The sequence below is a fragment of the Catharus ustulatus genome, chromosome 29 (assembly GCF_009819885.2).
Source record: "Catharus ustulatus isolate bCatUst1 chromosome 29, bCatUst1.pri.v2, whole genome shotgun sequence".
Lineage (NCBI taxonomy): Eukaryota > Metazoa > Chordata > Aves > Passeriformes > Turdidae > Catharus > Catharus ustulatus.
This window is the reverse complement of record NC_046249.1, coordinates 2,468,123-2,485,728: the sequence shown is the minus strand read 5'-3', so window position 1 is coordinate 2,485,728 and position 17,606 is coordinate 2,468,123. Positions and strand designations below refer to the sequence as shown.

General features: G+C 54.7%; 1 protein-coding gene across 1 annotated transcript; it reads right to left on the bottom strand.

Annotated features, from left to right (window-relative positions):
* Positions 1-941: 941 nt before the first annotated feature.
* ABHD8 (abhydrolase domain containing 8) lies at positions 942-16,503 on the bottom strand. The gene is made up of 5 exons (XM_033082401.2): positions 16,163-16,503; positions 11,271-11,958; positions 6,188-6,358; positions 4,315-4,531; positions 942-2,329 (listed from the first exon to the last, which is right to left on the bottom strand). Exons 2-5 carry the CDS (start codon positions 11,948-11,950, stop codon positions 2,186-2,188), a joined length of 1,212 nt encoding a protein of 403 aa, XP_032938292.1. The 5' UTR covers positions 11,951-11,958; positions 16,163-16,503; the 3' UTR covers positions 942-2,185.
* Positions 16,504-17,606: the final 1,103 nt, after the last annotated feature.

Below are 17,606 nucleotides of genomic sequence, written 5' to 3'. Positions count from 1 at the left end.
CATCCCGGGAATCCTGGGAATCCTGCTCCTACTGGGAATCCTGCTCATCTTCATCCTCATCCCGGGAATCCTGCTCCTTCTCATCCTGGGAATCCTGCTCATCTTCATCCTCATCCCGGGAATCCTGCTCATCCTCATCCCAGGAATCCTGCTCCTCATCCTCATCCCAGGAATCCTGCTCATCCTCATCCCGGGAATCCTGCTCATCCTGGGAATCCTCCTCATCCTCATCCTGGGAATCCTGCTCATCCTCATCCTGAGAATCCTCCTCATCCCAGGAATCCTGCTCATCTTCATCCCGGGAATCCTGCTCATCCTCATCCCAGGAATCCTCCTCATCCTAATCCCGGGAATCCTGCTCATCCTCATCCTGAGAATCCTCCTCATCCCAGGAATCCTGCTCCTCATCCTCATCCCGGGAATCCTGCTCCTCCTCATCCCGGGAATCTCCTCATCCCGGGAATCTCCTCATCCTCATCCCGGGAATCCTGCTCTTCCTCATCCTCACCCCAGGAATCCTCCTCATCCTCACCCCAGGAATCCTCCTCATCCTCATCCCGGGAATCCTGCTCATCATCCCAGGAATCCTGCTCATCCTCATCCCGGGAATCCTGCTCCCTTCCTCCTCCTCCTCCTCCCAGCAGGAGCAGCCGAACCCCACGAGGGTCCCCCCAAATCCGGGCAGATCCCAGCGCGGAGGAGCCTCAGGATTCTCCTGAAAACCGCCCCAAAAATCCCCGCGGGGACCTCGAGTGTCACCTCCCGGTGTCACCTCCTCCTCCCTCCGTGTCCCCTCCCGGTGTCACCCCCTGAGTGACAACGACAGGGAGGAAAAAAAACGGGATGGAGCCGCTCCAGAGGGACCGGGGGTGGCGTGTCCGGGGTGTGGGGACAGGGTGTGACACGTCTGGGATCTGAGGACAAAGTGTGACATGTCCGGGGTCTGGGGGACAGGGTGTGACATGTCCGGGTGTGGGGACAAAGTGTGACATGTCCAGGTGTGGGGACAAGGTGAGACATTGTCCTGCTGGGGTTGGGGACCAGATGTGGCATGTCAGGGCTTGGGGACCAACTGCGCCGTGTCCCCGCTGTCCCCGGGGTGGGGGACTGGCTGTGACAATGTCCAGGGTTGGGGACCGGCTGTGACAAATGTCCAGGGTTGGAGACCGCCTGTCCCCATTGTCCCCAGGGTTGGGAACCAGCCATGCCATGTCCCCAGGGCTGGGGACCAGATGTGACAAATGTCCTGGGTTGGGGACAGGCCGTGCCATGTCCCCTCTGTCCCCGGGGTTGGGGACAGGCTGTGACAAATGTCCTGGGTTGGAGACCGGCCATGCCATGTCCCCCGTGTCCCCAGGGCTGGGAACTGGCCGTGCCGTGTCCCCTCTTGTCCCCAGGGTTGGGGACCAGCTGTGACAATGTCCAGGGTTAGGGACCGGCAGTGCCATGTCCCCTCCATTCGCGGGGTTGGGGACCAGCTGTCACAATGTCCCCCGTGTCCCCAGGGTTGGGGACCAGCTGTGACAATGTCCGGGATTGGGGACTGGCTGTGACAATGTCCGGGATTGGGGACCGGCTATTCCATGTCCCCTCTTTCCTCAGGGTTGGGGACCGGCTGTGACAATGTCCCATGTGTCCCCAGGGTTGGGGACCAGCTGTGACAATGTCCGGGGTTGGGGACCGACCATGCCACGTCCCCTCTGTCCCCAGGGTTGGGGACAGGCTGTGACAAATGTCCTGGGTTGGGGACCAGCTGTGACAATGTCCCCCGTGTCCCCAGGTTGGGGACCATCCCCGCAGCCTCCCCTGGCTCCCGGCAGAGCCTCCTCAAACCGGGGACTCAAACCGAGCCCGGGGACTCAAACCGGGCCCGGGGACTCAAACCGAGCCCGGGGACTCAAACCGAGCCCGGGGACTCAAACCGGGCCCGGGGACTCAAACCAGACCCGGGGACTCAAACCGGGCCCGGGGACTCAAACCGGGCCCGGGGACTCAAACCGGGCCCGGGGACTCAAACCAGACCCGGGGACTCAAACCGAGCCCGGGGACTCAAACCGGACCCGGGGACTCAAACCGGGCCCGGGGACTCAAACCGGGCCGTGCGGCCCCGCCTCTCCCGGGGCAGCTCCCGCTGTCCCCGCTGTCCCCGCTGTCCCGGCCCGGTGTCCTGGCCTGGCGCTGGCTCTCATTTGGTGTCGCCGTCGCCGTCGGGCGTGTCGGGCTCCCAGAGGACGAACTCGTGCAGCAGCGTGTTCACCGTGTCGGGGCACTCGAGCATCACCATGTGGCTGCCCTCGTCGATCACCTTCAGGAAGGCGATCAGCAGGATCTGCGGGGACAGCGGGACAGGTGACACCAGAGCTCAGAGCCATCCCCTGTCACCTCCCTCGGAGTCCCTGAGAGGTGACACCAGAGCCCTAAAGCCACTCTGTGCCCTCCCTCGGAGTGGCAGTGACAAGGTGACCCCTGAGAGGTGACACCAGAGCCACCCCCTGTCCCCTCCCTTGGCAGTGGCAGTGACAAGGTGACCCCTTAAGAGGTGACACAAGACCCCTAATGCCACTCTGTGCCCTCCCTCAGAGTGGCAGTGACAAGGTGACCCCTTAAGAGGTGACACCAGAGCCCCAGAGCCATCCCCTGTCACCTCCCTCAGAGTGGCAGGGCTGGGGTGACCCTGAGAGGTGACACTAGAGCCCTAATGCTACTCTGTCCCCTCCCTCGAGAGTGGCAGTGACAAGGTGACCCCTTAAGAGGTGACACCAGAGCCCCAAAGCCATCCCCTGTCACCTCCCTCGGAGTCCCTGAGAGGTGACACCAGACCCCTAATGCCACTCTGTCCCCTCCCTCAGAGTGGCAGTGACAAGGTGACCCCTGAGAGGTGACACCAGAACTGCTCTGTCCCCTCCTTTGGCAGTGGCAGTGACAAGGTGACCCCTGGAGAGGTGGCACAAGCCCCCAGCCCTCCAAAGTCACCTCCTGTCCCCTCCCAGGAAATGTCCCTGGCCAGGGCTTGGAGCACCCTGGCACAGTGGGAGGTGTCCCTGTCCTTGTCCCTGTCCCTGTCCCACCCCGGCAGTGTCCCTGTCATACCCAGGTGTCCCTGTGACATCCCTGGCAGTGTCCCTGTCCCTGTCCCCGTGCAGTGTCCCTGGCGTGTCCCTGTCCCCGTCCCTGTCCCCATGCCACCCCGGCACTGTCCTGTCACACCCAGCTGTCCCTGTCCCTGTGCCACCCCTTGTAGTGTCCCTGTCCCACACTCGAATCTGTCCCTCCCACACCAGGTGTCCCTGTCACACCCAGCTGTCCCTGTCCCTGTGCCAACCCTGTCCCTCCCGTCGTGGCACACCTGAAGCTGTCCCTGTCCCATCCCTGTCCCTGTCCCCATCCCCATCCCTGTCCCCATCCCTGTCCCCATCCCCGTCCCTGTCCCTGTCACACCCAGGTGTCCCTGTCCCTGTGCCACCCCTGTCCCTGTCCCTGTCCCTCCCATCGTGGCACACCTGAAGCTGTCCCTGTCCCACCCCTGGCAGTGTCCCCGTCCCTGTCCCATCCCTGTCCCATCCTTGTCCCTGTCCCACACCCGAAGCTGTCCCTCCCCACACCAGGTGTCCCTGTCACACCCAGCTGTCCCTGTCCCTGTGCCACCCCTGGTAGTGTCCCTGTCTCTGTCACACCCAGGTGTCCCTGTCCCATCCCCGTCCCTGTCCCACACCCGAAGCTGTCCCTGTCCCATCCCTGTCACACCCCTGTCCCTGTCCCACCCCTGTCCCATCCCTGTCCCTGTCCCCGTCCCTGTCCCTGTCCCCATCCCTGTCCCTGTCCCACCCAGGTGTCCCTGTCCCATCCCTGTCCCTGTCCCATCCCTGTCCCTGTCCCATCCCTGTCCCTGTCCCACACCCGAAGCTGTCCCTGTCCCTGTCCCATCCCTGTCCCTGTCACACCCAGCTGCCCCCGTCCCTGTCCCTGTCACACCCAGCTGTCCCTGTCCCACCCCTGGCAGTGTCCCTGTCCCTGTCACACCCAGCTGTCCCTGTCCCACCCCTGGCAGTGTCCCTGTCCCTGTCACACCCAGCTGTCCCTGTCCCATCCCTGTCCCTGTCCCACACCCGAAGCTGTCCCTCCCCACACCAGGTGTCCCTGTCACACCCAGCTGTCCCCATCCCTGTCCCTGTCCCACTCAGCTGTCCCTGTCCCATCCCTGTCCCTGTCCCATCCCTGTCCCTGTCCCACCCCTGTCCCTGTCCCATCCCCTGTCCCTGTCCCACACCCGAACCTGTCCCTCTCTCCCTCCCCCCCCCAGGTGACATCCCGTACCTCCGCCATCCTCTGATCCTCCTCCACGGGCACGAACTTGTCGTGCATGCCATGGACCAGCAGCACGGGCACGGCCAGCTCGGCGTGGTACAGCTCGTCCCCCTCGGGCCAGTACTGGCCGCTCATCATGGCCCGCAGCACGAAGGACGAGACGTTGAAGGCGTTGCCCTCCCTCAGCAGCTGCTTCTCTTTGGCACCTTGGCGGGCAAAGCCGGCCCTGGAATGTGGGGGGTGGCACCAAGGGTGAACCCAAAAAAGGCACTTTGTCACCTCCCTTGGAGTGGCACTGCTGACATGAGTTCCCTGAGAGGTGGCACAGACCCTCAGCTACAAAAGTCACCCCCTGTCCCCTCCTTTGGAGTGGCAGTGCCAGGGTGAGACCCCTGGGAGGTGGCACAGACCCCCAGCCCCTCAAGGTGTCCCCTCCCTCAGAGTGGTACTGCTGGCATGAGTCCCCTGGGAGGTGGGACAAGCCCCCAGCCCCAAAGTCGCCCCCTGTCCCCTCCCTCAGAGTGACAGTGCCTGGGTGAGACCCCCTGAGAGGTGGCACAGATCCTCAGTCCCTCCAAAAGCCACCCCCTGTCCCCTCAGAGTGGCACTGCTGGCATGAGTCACCTGAGAGGTGGCTCAAGCCCCCAGCTCCAAAGCCACCCCCTGTCCCCTCCCTCAGAGTGGCAGTGCCAGCATGGATCCCCTGGGAGGTGGCACAGACCCCCAGCCCCTCAAGGTGTCCCCTCCCTCGGAGTGGCACTGCTGGCATGAGACCCCTGAGAGGTGGCACAAGCCCCCAGCTTCAAAAGCCACTCCTTGTCCCCTCTCTCAGATTGGCACTGCTGGCATGAGTCACCTGAGAGGTGGCACAAGCCCCCAGTCCCTCCAAAGCCACCCCCTGTCCCCTCCCTCAGCAGCTGCTTCTCTTTGGCACCTTGGCGGGCAAAGCCGGCCCTGGCACAGCAGGGAGTGAGGTTAGTCTGGAATTTGGGGGGTGGCACCAAGGGTGAACCCGAAAAAGGCGCTTTGTCACCTCCCTCGGAGCGGCAGTGTCAGGGTGAGTCACCTGAGAGGTGGCACAAGTCCTCAGCTCCAAAGCCACCTCCTGTCCCCTCTGTCAGGGTGGCACTGCTGACATGAGTTCCCTGAGAGGTGGCACAAGCCCTGAGCTACAAAAGTCACCCCCTGTCCCCTCTGTCAGGGTGGCAGTGCCAGCATGGATCCCCTGGGAGGTGGCACAAGCCCCCAGCCCCTCAAGGTGTCCCCTCCCTCAGAGTGGCAGTGCCAAGGTGCCCCAGGAGTGTCACAGGGTGTCCCCAGGGTGTCCCCAGGGGTGTCACAGGGTGTCCCCAGGTGTCACTCAAGGAAGCTCCAGGCCAGGCAGGGGGACAGGCAGTGCAGCACAGGAGGGCAGGGAGCCCTCAACCCCCAAAAATCCAGTCCCTGTCCCCATCCCCCAGCAATGGTAGTGCCAGGATGTCCCCAGGGGTGTCACAGGATGTCCTCAGGGGTGTCCCCAGGGTGTCACAGGGTGTCCCCAGGTGTCACTCACTTGAGGAAGCTCCAGGCCAGGCAGGGGGACAGGCAGTGCAGCACAGAGGGGCAGGAGCCCTCAACCCCCCAAATGTCCCCTCTCTCAGAGTGGCAGTGCCAGGATGTCCCCAGGGGTGTCCCCAGGGTGTCACAGGGTGTCCCCAGGGGTGTCCCCAGGTGTCACTCACTTGAGGAAGCTCCAGGCCAGGCAGGGGGACAGAAAGTGCAGCACAGGGAGGAAAGGGAGGCCCCAGCCCCACAAAATGTCCCCTCCCTCAGAGTGGCAGTGCCAGGATGTCCCCAGGGGTGTCACAGGGTGTCCCCAGGGGTGTCCCCAGGTGTCACTCACTTGAGGAAGCTCCAGGCCAGGCACGGGGACAGGCAGTGCAGCACGCAGGGGGGCAGGTTGAAGATGGAGCACAGGCTGGGCTCCAGCGCCGTGGGGCCGCCGCCGTTGATCATGATCACCTTGTGCACCAGCTCCGGGTACTCGTGCGCCAGGAACGTGCAGAACGACACCCTGAGGGGACATGGGGACACTGAGGTGGCTGGGGCTGGTGGCACATATCCATGTCCCTGTCCCTGTCCCCATGCCATCCCCCGTTGATCATGATCACCTTGTGCACCAGCTCCGGGTACTCGTGAGCCAGGAATGTGCAGAATGACACCGTGGGGGGACATGGGGACACTGGGGTGACAAGGTTGGAGCACTGTGGGGTAGGTGAAGGTGGCACTGCCCATGTCACTGTCCCTGCCCATGTCCCTGTCCCTGTCCCCATCCATGTCCCTGTCCCTGTCCCCATGCCATTCCCCGTTGATCATGATCACCTTGTGCACCAGCTCCAGGAAGGTGCAGAATGACACCCTGAGGGGACACTGGGGACACTGAGGTGACAGGTGGGGTGGCTGGGGCTGGTGGCACATGTCCCTGTCCCTGTCCCCATGCCATCCCCGTTGATCATGATCACCTTGTGCACCAGCTCTGGGTACTCGTGAGCCAGGAACGTGCAGAAGGACACCCTGAGGGGACATGGGGACACTGGGGTGACAAGGTTGGAGCACTGTGGGGTAGGTGAAGGTGGCCCATGTCCCTGTCCCTGTCCCCATGCCATTCCCCATTGATCATGATCACCTTGTGCACAGCCCTGGGAAGGTGCAGAATGACACCCTGAGGGGACACGGGGACACTGAGGTGACAGGTGGGGTGGCTGGGGCTGGTGGCACATGTCCCTGTCCCTGGCCATATCCCTGTGCCATCCCTGGATTTGCCCCTTGCACAGTGAGAGGTGTCTCTGCTCATGTCCTGGTGTCCCATGGCACTGTCCCTGTCCCTGCCTGTGTCCCTGTGCCATCCCTGGCACTGTCCCTGGCACAGTGTCCCTGTCCCTGTCCGTGTGCCACCCCTGGCACTGTCCCTGTCCCTGCCCGTGTCCCTGTGCCATCCCTGGCTCTGTCCCTGTCACACCCAGGTGTCCCTCTCCCCGTCCCTGTCCCCGTGCCACCCAGGTGTCACTGTCACACCCAGATGTCCCTCTGCCACCCCAGCAGTGTCCCTGTCACACCCAGGTGTCCCTGTCCCATCCCTGTCCCTGTCCCTGTCCCTGTCCCTGTCCCATCCCTGTCCCTGTCCCCATCCCTGTCCCATCCCTGTCCCTGTCCCATCCCTGTCCCATCCCTGTCCCTGTCCCTGTCCCTGTCCCTGAGCCCTCTCTGGCTCCTTCCCCTCGTTAGTCCAGCCCTAATTAAAGCCCTAATCCCGGCTCTAATCCGATTTCTGGGGTTAATTCCGACCCTGCCCTGGCTGTGCCCTGGCTGGGATCAGCTGGGCACTGAGGAGCTCGGGGAATGGGGGAAAAGTGGGGGAAATGGGGATAAAATGGGATAAATGGGATAAAAATGGGGATAAAATGGGATAAATGGGGTGAAAGTGGGATTAAAATGGGGTTAAAATGGGATAAATGGGATTAAAATGGGGTTAAAATGGGATAAATGGGGTTAAAATGGGGGGAAATGGGGTAAAAATGGGATAAATGGGGGGAAATTGAGTGAAATGGGATTAAAATGGGATAAAAATGGGATTAAAATGGGATAAAAATGGGGGGAAATGGGGTAAAAAGTGGATAAATGGGGGGGAAATGGGGATAAAATGGGATAAAAATGGGATAAATGGGGTGAAAGTGGGGTTAAAATTGGGTTAAAATGGAATAAAATGGGATAAAAATGGGATAAATGGGGTTAAAATGGGGGAAAATAGGGTAAAAATGGGATAAATGGGGTAAAAATGGGATAAGAATGGGATAAAGATGGGATAAAAATGGGGTAGAAATTGGATATAAACGGGATAAGAATGAGATAAAAGATGGGATATAAAATGGGATAAAACCAGGATGAAAGTGGGATAAAAACTGGATAAAAATGGTCTAAAAGTGCAATAAAAGTGCTATAAAAATGGGAAAAAAATGGACAAATCCCACACAATGGTGACCATACATCCCTAAAACTCCGGATTTGTGTCATTCCCAATTTTTAGGACACTCCCTTACCCATAGGAATGCCCCACCAGGATGTTCCTCTTTTTGGCGTATCTCTTGAACCCAGGGATTCAGGAGCTCCAAATCCCAGTAAAAATGGGGTAAAAATGGGATAAAAATGGGGAAAAATGGGATAAAAGGGCGATAAAAATTGGAGAAAAATGTGATAAAAATGAGATAAAGATGGGATAAAAATGGGATAGAAATGGGGTAAAAATGGGATAAAGATGGGCTAAGAATGGGAAAAGAATGGGATTAAAATGGGATTAAAATGGGATAAAAATAGGATGGAAATGGGATAAATGGGGTAAAAATGGGATTAGAATGGGATAAAGATGGGATAAAACTGGGATAAAAGTGAGATAAAGATAGGATAAAAATGAGATAAAGATGGGGAAAAATGGGGGAAAAATGGGATAAATGGCATAAAAATGGGGTAAAAACAGGGAAAAATTGGAGAAACCCCACAAAACGACAACCCCACACCCCAAAACCTCGGAATTTTTATCATTCCCATTTTCTGGGATAAATCCCATCCCCCTTACCCACAGGAATGCCCCACCAGGATGTTCCTGTTCTGGGATTCAGGAGCTCCAAATCCCAGGATAAATGGGATAAAAATGGGATAAAAATAGGGGGAAAATGGGATAAAAGTGAGATAAAGATGGGATAAAAATGGGAAAAAATGGGATAAAATGAGATAAAGATGGAATAAAAATGGGGGAAAATGGGATAAAAATGGGATAAAAGTGCGATAAAAATGGGATAAAACGAGATAACAATGGGATTGAAATGAGATAAAGATGGGATAAAAATGGGGAAAAAATGGAAAAAAGTGGGAAAAAATGGGATAAATGGGATTAAAAATGGGATAAAAGTGAGATAAAGATGGGATAAAAGTGAGATAAAGATGGGATAAAAATGGGGAAAAATGGGGAAAAAATGGGATAAATGGCATAAAAATGGGGAAAAATTGGAGAACCCCCACAAAATGACAACCCCACACCCCAAAATCTTGGAATTTGTGTCATTCCCATTTTCTGGGACACTCCCTTACCCATAGGAATGCCCCACCAGGATGTTCCTCTTCTTGGTGTATCTCTTGAACACAACCCAGGGATTCAGGAACTCCAAATCCCAGAATAAATGGGGTAAAAATGGGATAAAAATGGGATAAAAATGAGATAAAGATGGGATAAAATGGGATTAAAATGGGATAAAAAGGGGATAAAATCAGATAAAGATGGGATAAAAATGGGGGGAAATGGGAAAAAATGGGGAAAAATGGGATAAATGGCATAAAAATGGGGTAAAAACAGGATAAAATGGGATAAAAGTGTGATAAAAATGGGGAAAAAATGGGATAAATGGGACAAAGATGGGATAAAGATGAGATAAAAAGGGGATAAAAGTGCGATAAAAAGGGGATAAAACGAGATAACAATGGGATAAAAATGAGATAAAGATGGGATAAAAATGGGGAAAAATGGGGAAAAATGGGATAAATGGCATAAAAATGGAGTAAAAATGGGATATAAATTGGATTTAAAATGAATAAAAGGCGAGTAAAAATGGGATAAAAGTGCAATAAAAATGGGATAAAAATGGGATAAAGATGGGATAAGAATGGGATTAAAATGGGATAAAAAGGGGATAAAAGTGAGATAAAGATGGGATAAAAATGAGGGGAAATGCGAAAAAAATGGGGGAAATGGGATAAAAGTGGGATAAAGATGGGAGAAAAATGGGATAAAAATGGGATAAAAATGGGGAAAAAATGGGGGAAAAATGGGATAAATAGCATAAAAATGCAGTAAAAATGGGGTAAAAATGGGGAAAAAATTGGAAAAATCCCACAAAATGCCAAATCTTACATCCCTAAACCTCCGGATTTGTGTCATTCCCAATTTCTGGAACACTGCCTTACCCATAGGAATGCCCCACCAGGATGTTCCTCTTCTTGGTGTATCTCTTGAAGACAACCCAGGGATTCAGGAACTCCAAATCCCGGTAAAAATAGGGTAAAAATGGGATAAAAATGGGATAAAAATGAGATAAAGATGGGATAAAATGGGATTAAAATGGGATAAAAAGGGGATAAAATCAGATAAAGATGGGATAAAAATGGGGGGAAATGGGAAAAAAATGGGGAAAAATGGGATAAATGGCATAAAAATGGGGTAAAAACGGGATAAAAATGGGATAAAAGTGTGATAAAAATGGGGAAAAAATGGGATAAATGGGACAAAGATGGGATAAAGATGGGATAAAAATGAGATAAAGATGGTATAAAAATGGGGGAAAAATGGGATAAAAATGACATAAAAATGAGATAAAGATGCGATAAAAATGGGGGGAAATGGGAAAAAAATGGGATAAAAATGTGATAAAGATGGGATAAAAATGGGATAAAAATGGGATAAAAGGATAAAAATGAGATAAAAAGGGGATATAAAGGGGATAAAATGAGATAACAATGGGATTAAAATGAGATAAAGATGGGATAAAAATGGGGAAAAATGGGGAAAAATGGGAAAAATGGAGTAAAAATGGGATAAAAATGGGATAAAAATGGGATAAAAATGGGATATAAATTGGATTTAAAATGAATAAAAGGCGAGTAAAAATGAGATAAAAATGGGATAAAAATGGGATAAAAATGGGATTAAAATGGGATAAATGGGGTAAAAATGGGATAAAAGTGCAATAAAAATGGGATAAAAGTGAGATAAAGATGGGATAAAAATCAGATAAAGATGGGGAAAAAATGGGAATAAATGGGATCAATGTCATAAAAATGGGGCAAAAATGGGACAAATCCCACACAATGGTAACCATACATCCCTCAAACTCAGGATTTGTTTCATTCCCATTTTCTGGGACAAATCCCATCCCCCTTACCCATAGGAATGCCCCACCAGGATGTTCCTCTTCTTGGCGTATCTCTTGAACACGGCCCTGACGTCCTCGGCCAGCGCGTAGAACGTGTACGCCGCGGCCACGGGCGGCGCCGAGCTACAGCCGTGCCCCGCCAAATCCGGCGCCACCACCTCGTACCCCAACCCCTCAAAAAACTCCAGCTGCTCCTTCCAGATGTCCAAAGACCCTCCAACACCGTGGATGAAGAAGAGAACAACATCCCTATGCGTCCCCTTGCAGCTGGTGATGCGTTTCTCGCAATCCACCATCACCACCTTCTTGGGTTTGCGTTTCCGACGTTTGGCGCCGTCTTTGGTCGGGATTCCGGGATGATCCGGGATTTCCAGCTCGGCGTTGGCGTCTTGGTCGCGGTCGGCGTTGTCGGAATCGCCGAGGTTCTCGATGAGGAGTTGGCCGTTGCGGTAGAGCGTGATGCGGCGGCGGCAGTGGACGGCGGCGCGGCGCGGCGGTTCCGTCGGTTCTTCCGTGGGTTCCGTCGGTGAGGAATCGCGGACGGAGTGGCGGATGCGGAGGATTCGGCCGGGTTTGACCTCCAGGAAGGTGAAGCCGTCGCGGGATTCAACGGTGTCCAAAGGGGTGACGGAGTTGGGAGTCTTGCCCAGGAGGCAGCAGAGGAAGCCGTCGGTGAGGGTGGTCAGCATGGTGGTGCCTGGAGGGGAAATTGGGGGAAATGTGGGGAAATGTGGAAAAATATACGGGGGAAATGTGGGGGGGATGTGGGGAAAATTGGGGGGAAATGTGGGGAAATATGGGGGGAAATGTGGGGAAATATGGGGGGAAATGTGGGGAAATGTGGGGGAAATGGGGGGGAAATGTGGAGGAATGTGGGCGGATGTGGGGGAATGTGGGAAAAATGTGGGGGAAATGGGGGGGAATTGAGGAGAATGTGGGGAAATGTGGGGAAAAATTTAGAGAAAATGTGGGGGAAATGTAGTGAAATGTGGGGGAATGTGGGGGGAATGTGGGGAAAAATGTGGGGAAAATTTGGGGAAAATGGGGAGAAAATGTGAGGGAATGTGGGGGAAATGGGGGGAAAAATGTGGGGAAAAGTGGGGAAAAATTTAGGGGAAAATTTGGGGAAAATGTGGGGAAAATGTGGGGGAAATGGGGGGGAAATGGGGGGGAAATGGGGGGAAATGTGGGGGAAAATTGGGGGGAATGTGGGGAAAAAGGTGGGAAAAATTGGGGGAAAATGGGGGGGAAAATGAAGGGAATGTGGGGAAATGTGGGAGGGAAAATGGGGAAATGTGGGGAAAAATTTGGGGAAAATGGGGGGCGAAATGTGGGGGAATGTGGGCGGGGATGTGGGGGGGAAGTGTGGGGGAAAATGTGGGAAAATGTAAGGGGGAAATGTGGGGGGGAATGTGGAAAAAAATGTGGGGGAAAATTTAGAGAAATTGTGGGGAAATGTGGGGAAAAAGGTGGGAAAAATTTGGGGAAAATGGGGAGAAGAATGTGGGAAAAATGGGGAGAAAAATGATGGCTCTGGAGAAAGATCCAGGGACTCTGGAGAGCCTCAGAGCTGCCTCAGTCCCAGATTCCAGAATTCCAGATTCCCGATTCCCGGATGACTGGATTTCTGGATTTCCTGAATTCCCAAATTCCCAAATTCCTGGATTCCCAGATTCCCAATTCCCAGATTTCCAGATTCCTGGATCCCCACATTCCTGGATTTCCAGATTCCTGGATTCCCAGATTTTCCTGGATTACCAGATTCCCAGATTCCTGGATTTCCAAATTCCCAGATTCCCAAATTCCCGTATTCCTGGATTCCAAAATTCCTGAATTACTGGATTTCCAGATTCTTGGATTCCTGAATTCCCAAATTCCCAGATCCCTAGATTCCTAGATTCCCAGATTCCCAGATTCCTGGGATTCCTGGGTTTCTGGATTCCTGGATTCCTTGATTTCCAGACTCCTGCATCCTCAGATTCCCAGATTCCCAAATTCTGGCATTCCTAAATTCCCAGATTCCTGAATTCTTGGGTTCCCAGATTCCTGAATTCCAGGATTCCTGGACCCCCAGATTCCTGGATTTCAGGAATTCCCATGCTGGGATTTTGGGGGTTCAGCGCCCTTCAGGTAAGGCTGGGAATGGCAGCAAGGTGGGATCTGCCAGGATCTGCCAGAGGGATCCAGTCAAGGGATCCTGGAGCCAATGGGATCCTGAGGGATCCAACCTCAGGATCCACCCGAGGGATCCAGCTGGGGGGGAATCCAATATTCGGATCCAGCCTGGGATCTGCCAGAGGGATCCAACACCAGGATTCAGTTGAGGGATCCAGAAGCCAAAGGGATCTGGCTGAAGGATCTGACTGAAGGATCTGGCTGAAGGATCTCACCAGAGGGATCCAGGGGAGGGATCTGGCGGAGAGATTCAATCTTGGGATCCAGCTGAGGAATGCAGGACCCAAAGGGATACAGCTGAGGGATCCTGGAGCCAAAGGGATCCAGCTGAGGGATCCAACCTCAGTGTCCTGCAAGGGATCTGGCTGAGAGATTGAATATCAGGATCCAGCTGAGGGATCCAGCTGAGGGATCCTGGAGCCGAAGGGATCCAGCTGAGGGATCCAGGAGTCAGAGGGATCCAGCTGAGGGATCCAACCTTGGGGTCCTGCCACAGGATCTGGTTGAGAGATCGAATCTCAGGATCCAGCTGAAGGATGCAACCTCAGGATCCAGCCAAGGGATCCTGGAGCAGAAGGGATCTGTCAGAGGGATCTGTCAGAGGGATCCAGCCAAGGGATCAAGCCAAGGGATCTTGGAGCCAAAGGGATCCAGCTGAGGGATCTGGCTGAGGGATCTGCCAGAGGGATCTGCCAGAGGGATCAAACCTCAGGATCCTGCCAGGAGGATCCAGCTGGGGGATCTGCCCTGGGATCCTGCTGAGAGGATCTTGACATTGGGATCCTGACACGGGGGTGGCACAGGGGACGTGGGGGTGGCACAGGGTTGGGAAAGGGGAGCAGGGAAAGGGAGCAGGGAAAGGGAACAGGAAAGGGAATAGGAAAAGGAACAGGAAACAGGAACAGGAAACAGGGAAAAGGAACAGGGAGAGGGAACAGGGAACAGGAACAGGGAACATCCCCAAGGCCACCTGTCCCCTTTTCCACCCTTTTGGGAAACATGGAAACCTTGGGACACAAAAGAGCCTTTGGGATCTGGGTTTGGGATCGGGGTTTGGGGTCTGGGTTTGGGGTCTGGGTTTGGGATCTGAGTCTGGGATCAGGGTTTGGGATCAGTGTTTGGGATCTGGGTTTGGGGCCTGGGTTTGGGGTCCGGGTCTGGAATCAGGATTGAGATTCAGGGTTGGGATTCAGGGTTGGAAATCTGGGTTTGAAATTTGGATTTGAAATTGGTTTGGAATCAGGGCTTGGAATCTGGGTCTGGAATCTGGGTTTGGAATCTGTCACTGTGATCTGGGATTGGAATCAGAGTCTGGAATCACGAGCCTTTGGGATCACGGTCTGGAATCTGGGTTTGGAATCAAGATTTGGAATCAGGCTTTGGAATCAGGGATTGGAATCTGGGTCTGGAATCAGGCATTGGAATCTGTCACTGTGATCTGGGTTTGGAATCTGGGTTTGGGATCATGGTTTGGGATCATGGTTTGGGATCATGGTTTGGAATCATGGTTTGGAATCAGGGATTGGAATCAAGGTTGGAATCAGGGTTTGGAATCTATCACTGTGATCTGGGTTTGGAATCAGGGTCTGGAATCAGGAGCCTTTAGGATCAGGCTTTGGAATCTGGGCTTGGAATCAGGGATTGGAATCAGGGTCTGGAATCTGGGATTGGGATCAAAGTTTGGAATCTGGGTCTGGAATCAGGCATTGGAATCTGTCACTGTGATCGGGGTTTGGAATCTGGGTTTGGGATCATGGTTTGGGATCATGGTTTGGAATCAGGGATTGGAATCAAGGTTGGAATCAGGGTCTGGAATCTGACATTGTGATCTGGGTTTGGAATCAGGGTCTGGAATCAGGAACCTTTGGGATCAGGCTTTGGAATCTGGGCTTGGAATCAGGGATTAGAATCAGGGATTGGAATCAGGGTCTGGAATCTGTCACTGTGATCTGGCTTTGGGATCTGGAGCCTTTGGGATCAGGGTCTGAAATCAGGGTTTGGAATCAGGGATTGGAATCAGAGTTTGGAATCAGGGATTGGAATCTGGGTTTGGAATCTGTCACTGTGATCTGGGTTTGGAATCTGGGTCTGGAATCAGGAGCCTTTGGGATCTGGGTTTGGAGTCTGGATTTGGAATCAGGGATTGGAATCAGGGTCTGGAATCAGGGTCTGGAATCAGGGATTGGAATCAGAGTTTGGAATCAGGGATTGGAATCTGGGTTTGGAATCTGTCACTGTGATCTGGGTTTGGAATCAGGCTTTGGGATCAGGCTTTGGGATCAAGCTTTGGGATCAAGCTTTGGGATCTGGGATCTGGCATCAGCCCAGCCTCTCCCCCCACCACGGGCAGCTTTCCCCGAAATTCCAGCCGCAATTCCAGCGGGATTGGGGACCCTCCCGCAGCAATCCTTCCCCGCCGTTGCATCACGAGCCGAGCTTTTCCTGAACTTGCATTTCCAGGATAAATCCCCCCCATCCCCCCCGTCCTTCCCCTCCTCCCTCCCCCGGCGCACCTGGACAAATCCAGGTTATTTCAATCTCAGCTCCTACAACATCCAAACCCCCCTCGCATCCCGATTTTATTTTTTTTTTCCTTCTCGATGGAAAAATTCCCGCATTTTTGGGTCATTTCCCCACCCCCCTCGCAGCACCTTTGGCGTCAGGACATTCCCGCAGCACCGCAGAGAGGAAAAAAAAATAAAAAATAAAAAAATAGCGCCGCTCACCTCATTTATTGCCGAGGATGATCGGGGGTTCGGGATGGCGAAAAAAATCCTGGAATTCCTCAAATTCCCGGTGGAAAAGCAGAGCAGGCGATGCCCGAGGCGGTGGGAGCAGGGTGGTTAAAATCCCGATTTTTTTTCCAGGATTTTTAGAGGGGCTCGAGGGGGGAAATCTCTTCAGCCGAGCTCAGCGCCCCCCAAAAAATTCCCCAAATTTCCCAAATTGTCCCAAATTGTCCCGGTCCCCCCCCTGGGCGCCTGTCCCCCGCTCCATGGGGACTCGGGGGGGTTTGTCCTTGGAGCTGTCGCCATGGAAAGCCCCAAATCCCTCCTAAGGAGGCGGGACCGGGAGGTGATGGACACCGGGAAGGGCCAGTGGCGGCACAGGGAGGGACACGGGGACGGGGATGGGGACAGGGATGGGGATGGGGACAGGGATGGGGACAGGGATGGGGACAGGGATGGGGACAGGGACAGGAGGGGACAGGGATGGGGACAGGGACAGGGACAGGGATGGGGACAGGGACAAGGGGGGACAGGGACAGGGATGGGGACAGGAGGGGACAGGGATGGGGACAGGGACAGTGCCAGCTGCGGGAGGGACACGGGGACAGGGACAGGGACAGGGAAGGGGACAGGGATGGGGACAGGGACACGGGGGGACAGGGGCAGTGCCAGTTGCAGGAGGGACAGGGGGACAGGGACAGGGACTGGGACAGTGCCGGCAGTGGGAGGGACACGGGGACAGGGGGACAGGGACAGGGATGGGGACAGGGACACGGGGGGACAGGGGCAGTGCCAGCGGCGGGAGGGACACAGGGACACGGGGACCGGGATGGGGGCAGGGATGGGGACAGTTCCAGCTCCGGGAGGGACACAGGGACAGCGGGGACAGGGATGGGGTCAGGGACAGGGACAGGGACAGGGACAGGGAGGGACAGGGATAAGTGACAGGGATTGGGGACATGGATGGGGATGGAGGGGGACAGGGATGGGAATGGGGACAGAGGTGGGAACAGCGACAGGGATAGGGACAGGAAGGGACAGGGATGAGGACAGGGACATTGCCAGCTCTGTGAGGGACAGGGGGGACAGGGATGGGGACGAGAACAGGAGGCGACAGGGCCAGGGACAGGGATGAAGACAGGAGGAGACAGTGACAGAGGTGGCATTTGGGACGGGGTAGTGACAATGTGGTGGTTGTGGGATGGCAAAGGACGCGAGTGTGGCAGTACCATGGGCAGCGTGACAGCGTGACACAATCGTGTCACATGTGACAATGAACGTGGCAGTGCCACAAACCTGTCACTACCACGAGAGTGTCACACGTGTGACAGTGCCATGAGGGTGGCAGTACCATGAACGTGTCAGTGCCACAAACTTGTCACTGTCACGAGGGTGTCACACGTGTGGCAGTGCCGTGAGGGTGGCAGTGCCACCATTGTGT

What these genes read in the sequence shown, in the direction of transcription:
- ABHD8 (XM_033082401.2), bottom strand. Translation starts at nt 11,950, where the DNA reads ATGCTGACCACCCTCACCGACGGCTTCCTCTGCTGCCTCCTGGGCAAG. An exon ending in CTGGTGGGGCATTCCTATGG is followed by an intron (nt 6,359 to 11,270) that starts GTAAGGGGGATG and finishes ATGTCCCCTCAG; the next exon opens with GGTGTCGTTCTGCACGTTCC. An exon ending in AGGATCAGAGGATGGCGGAG is followed by an intron (nt 2,330 to 4,314) that starts GTACGGGATGTC and finishes CTGTCCCCGCAG; the next exon opens with ATCCTGCTGATCGCCTTCCT.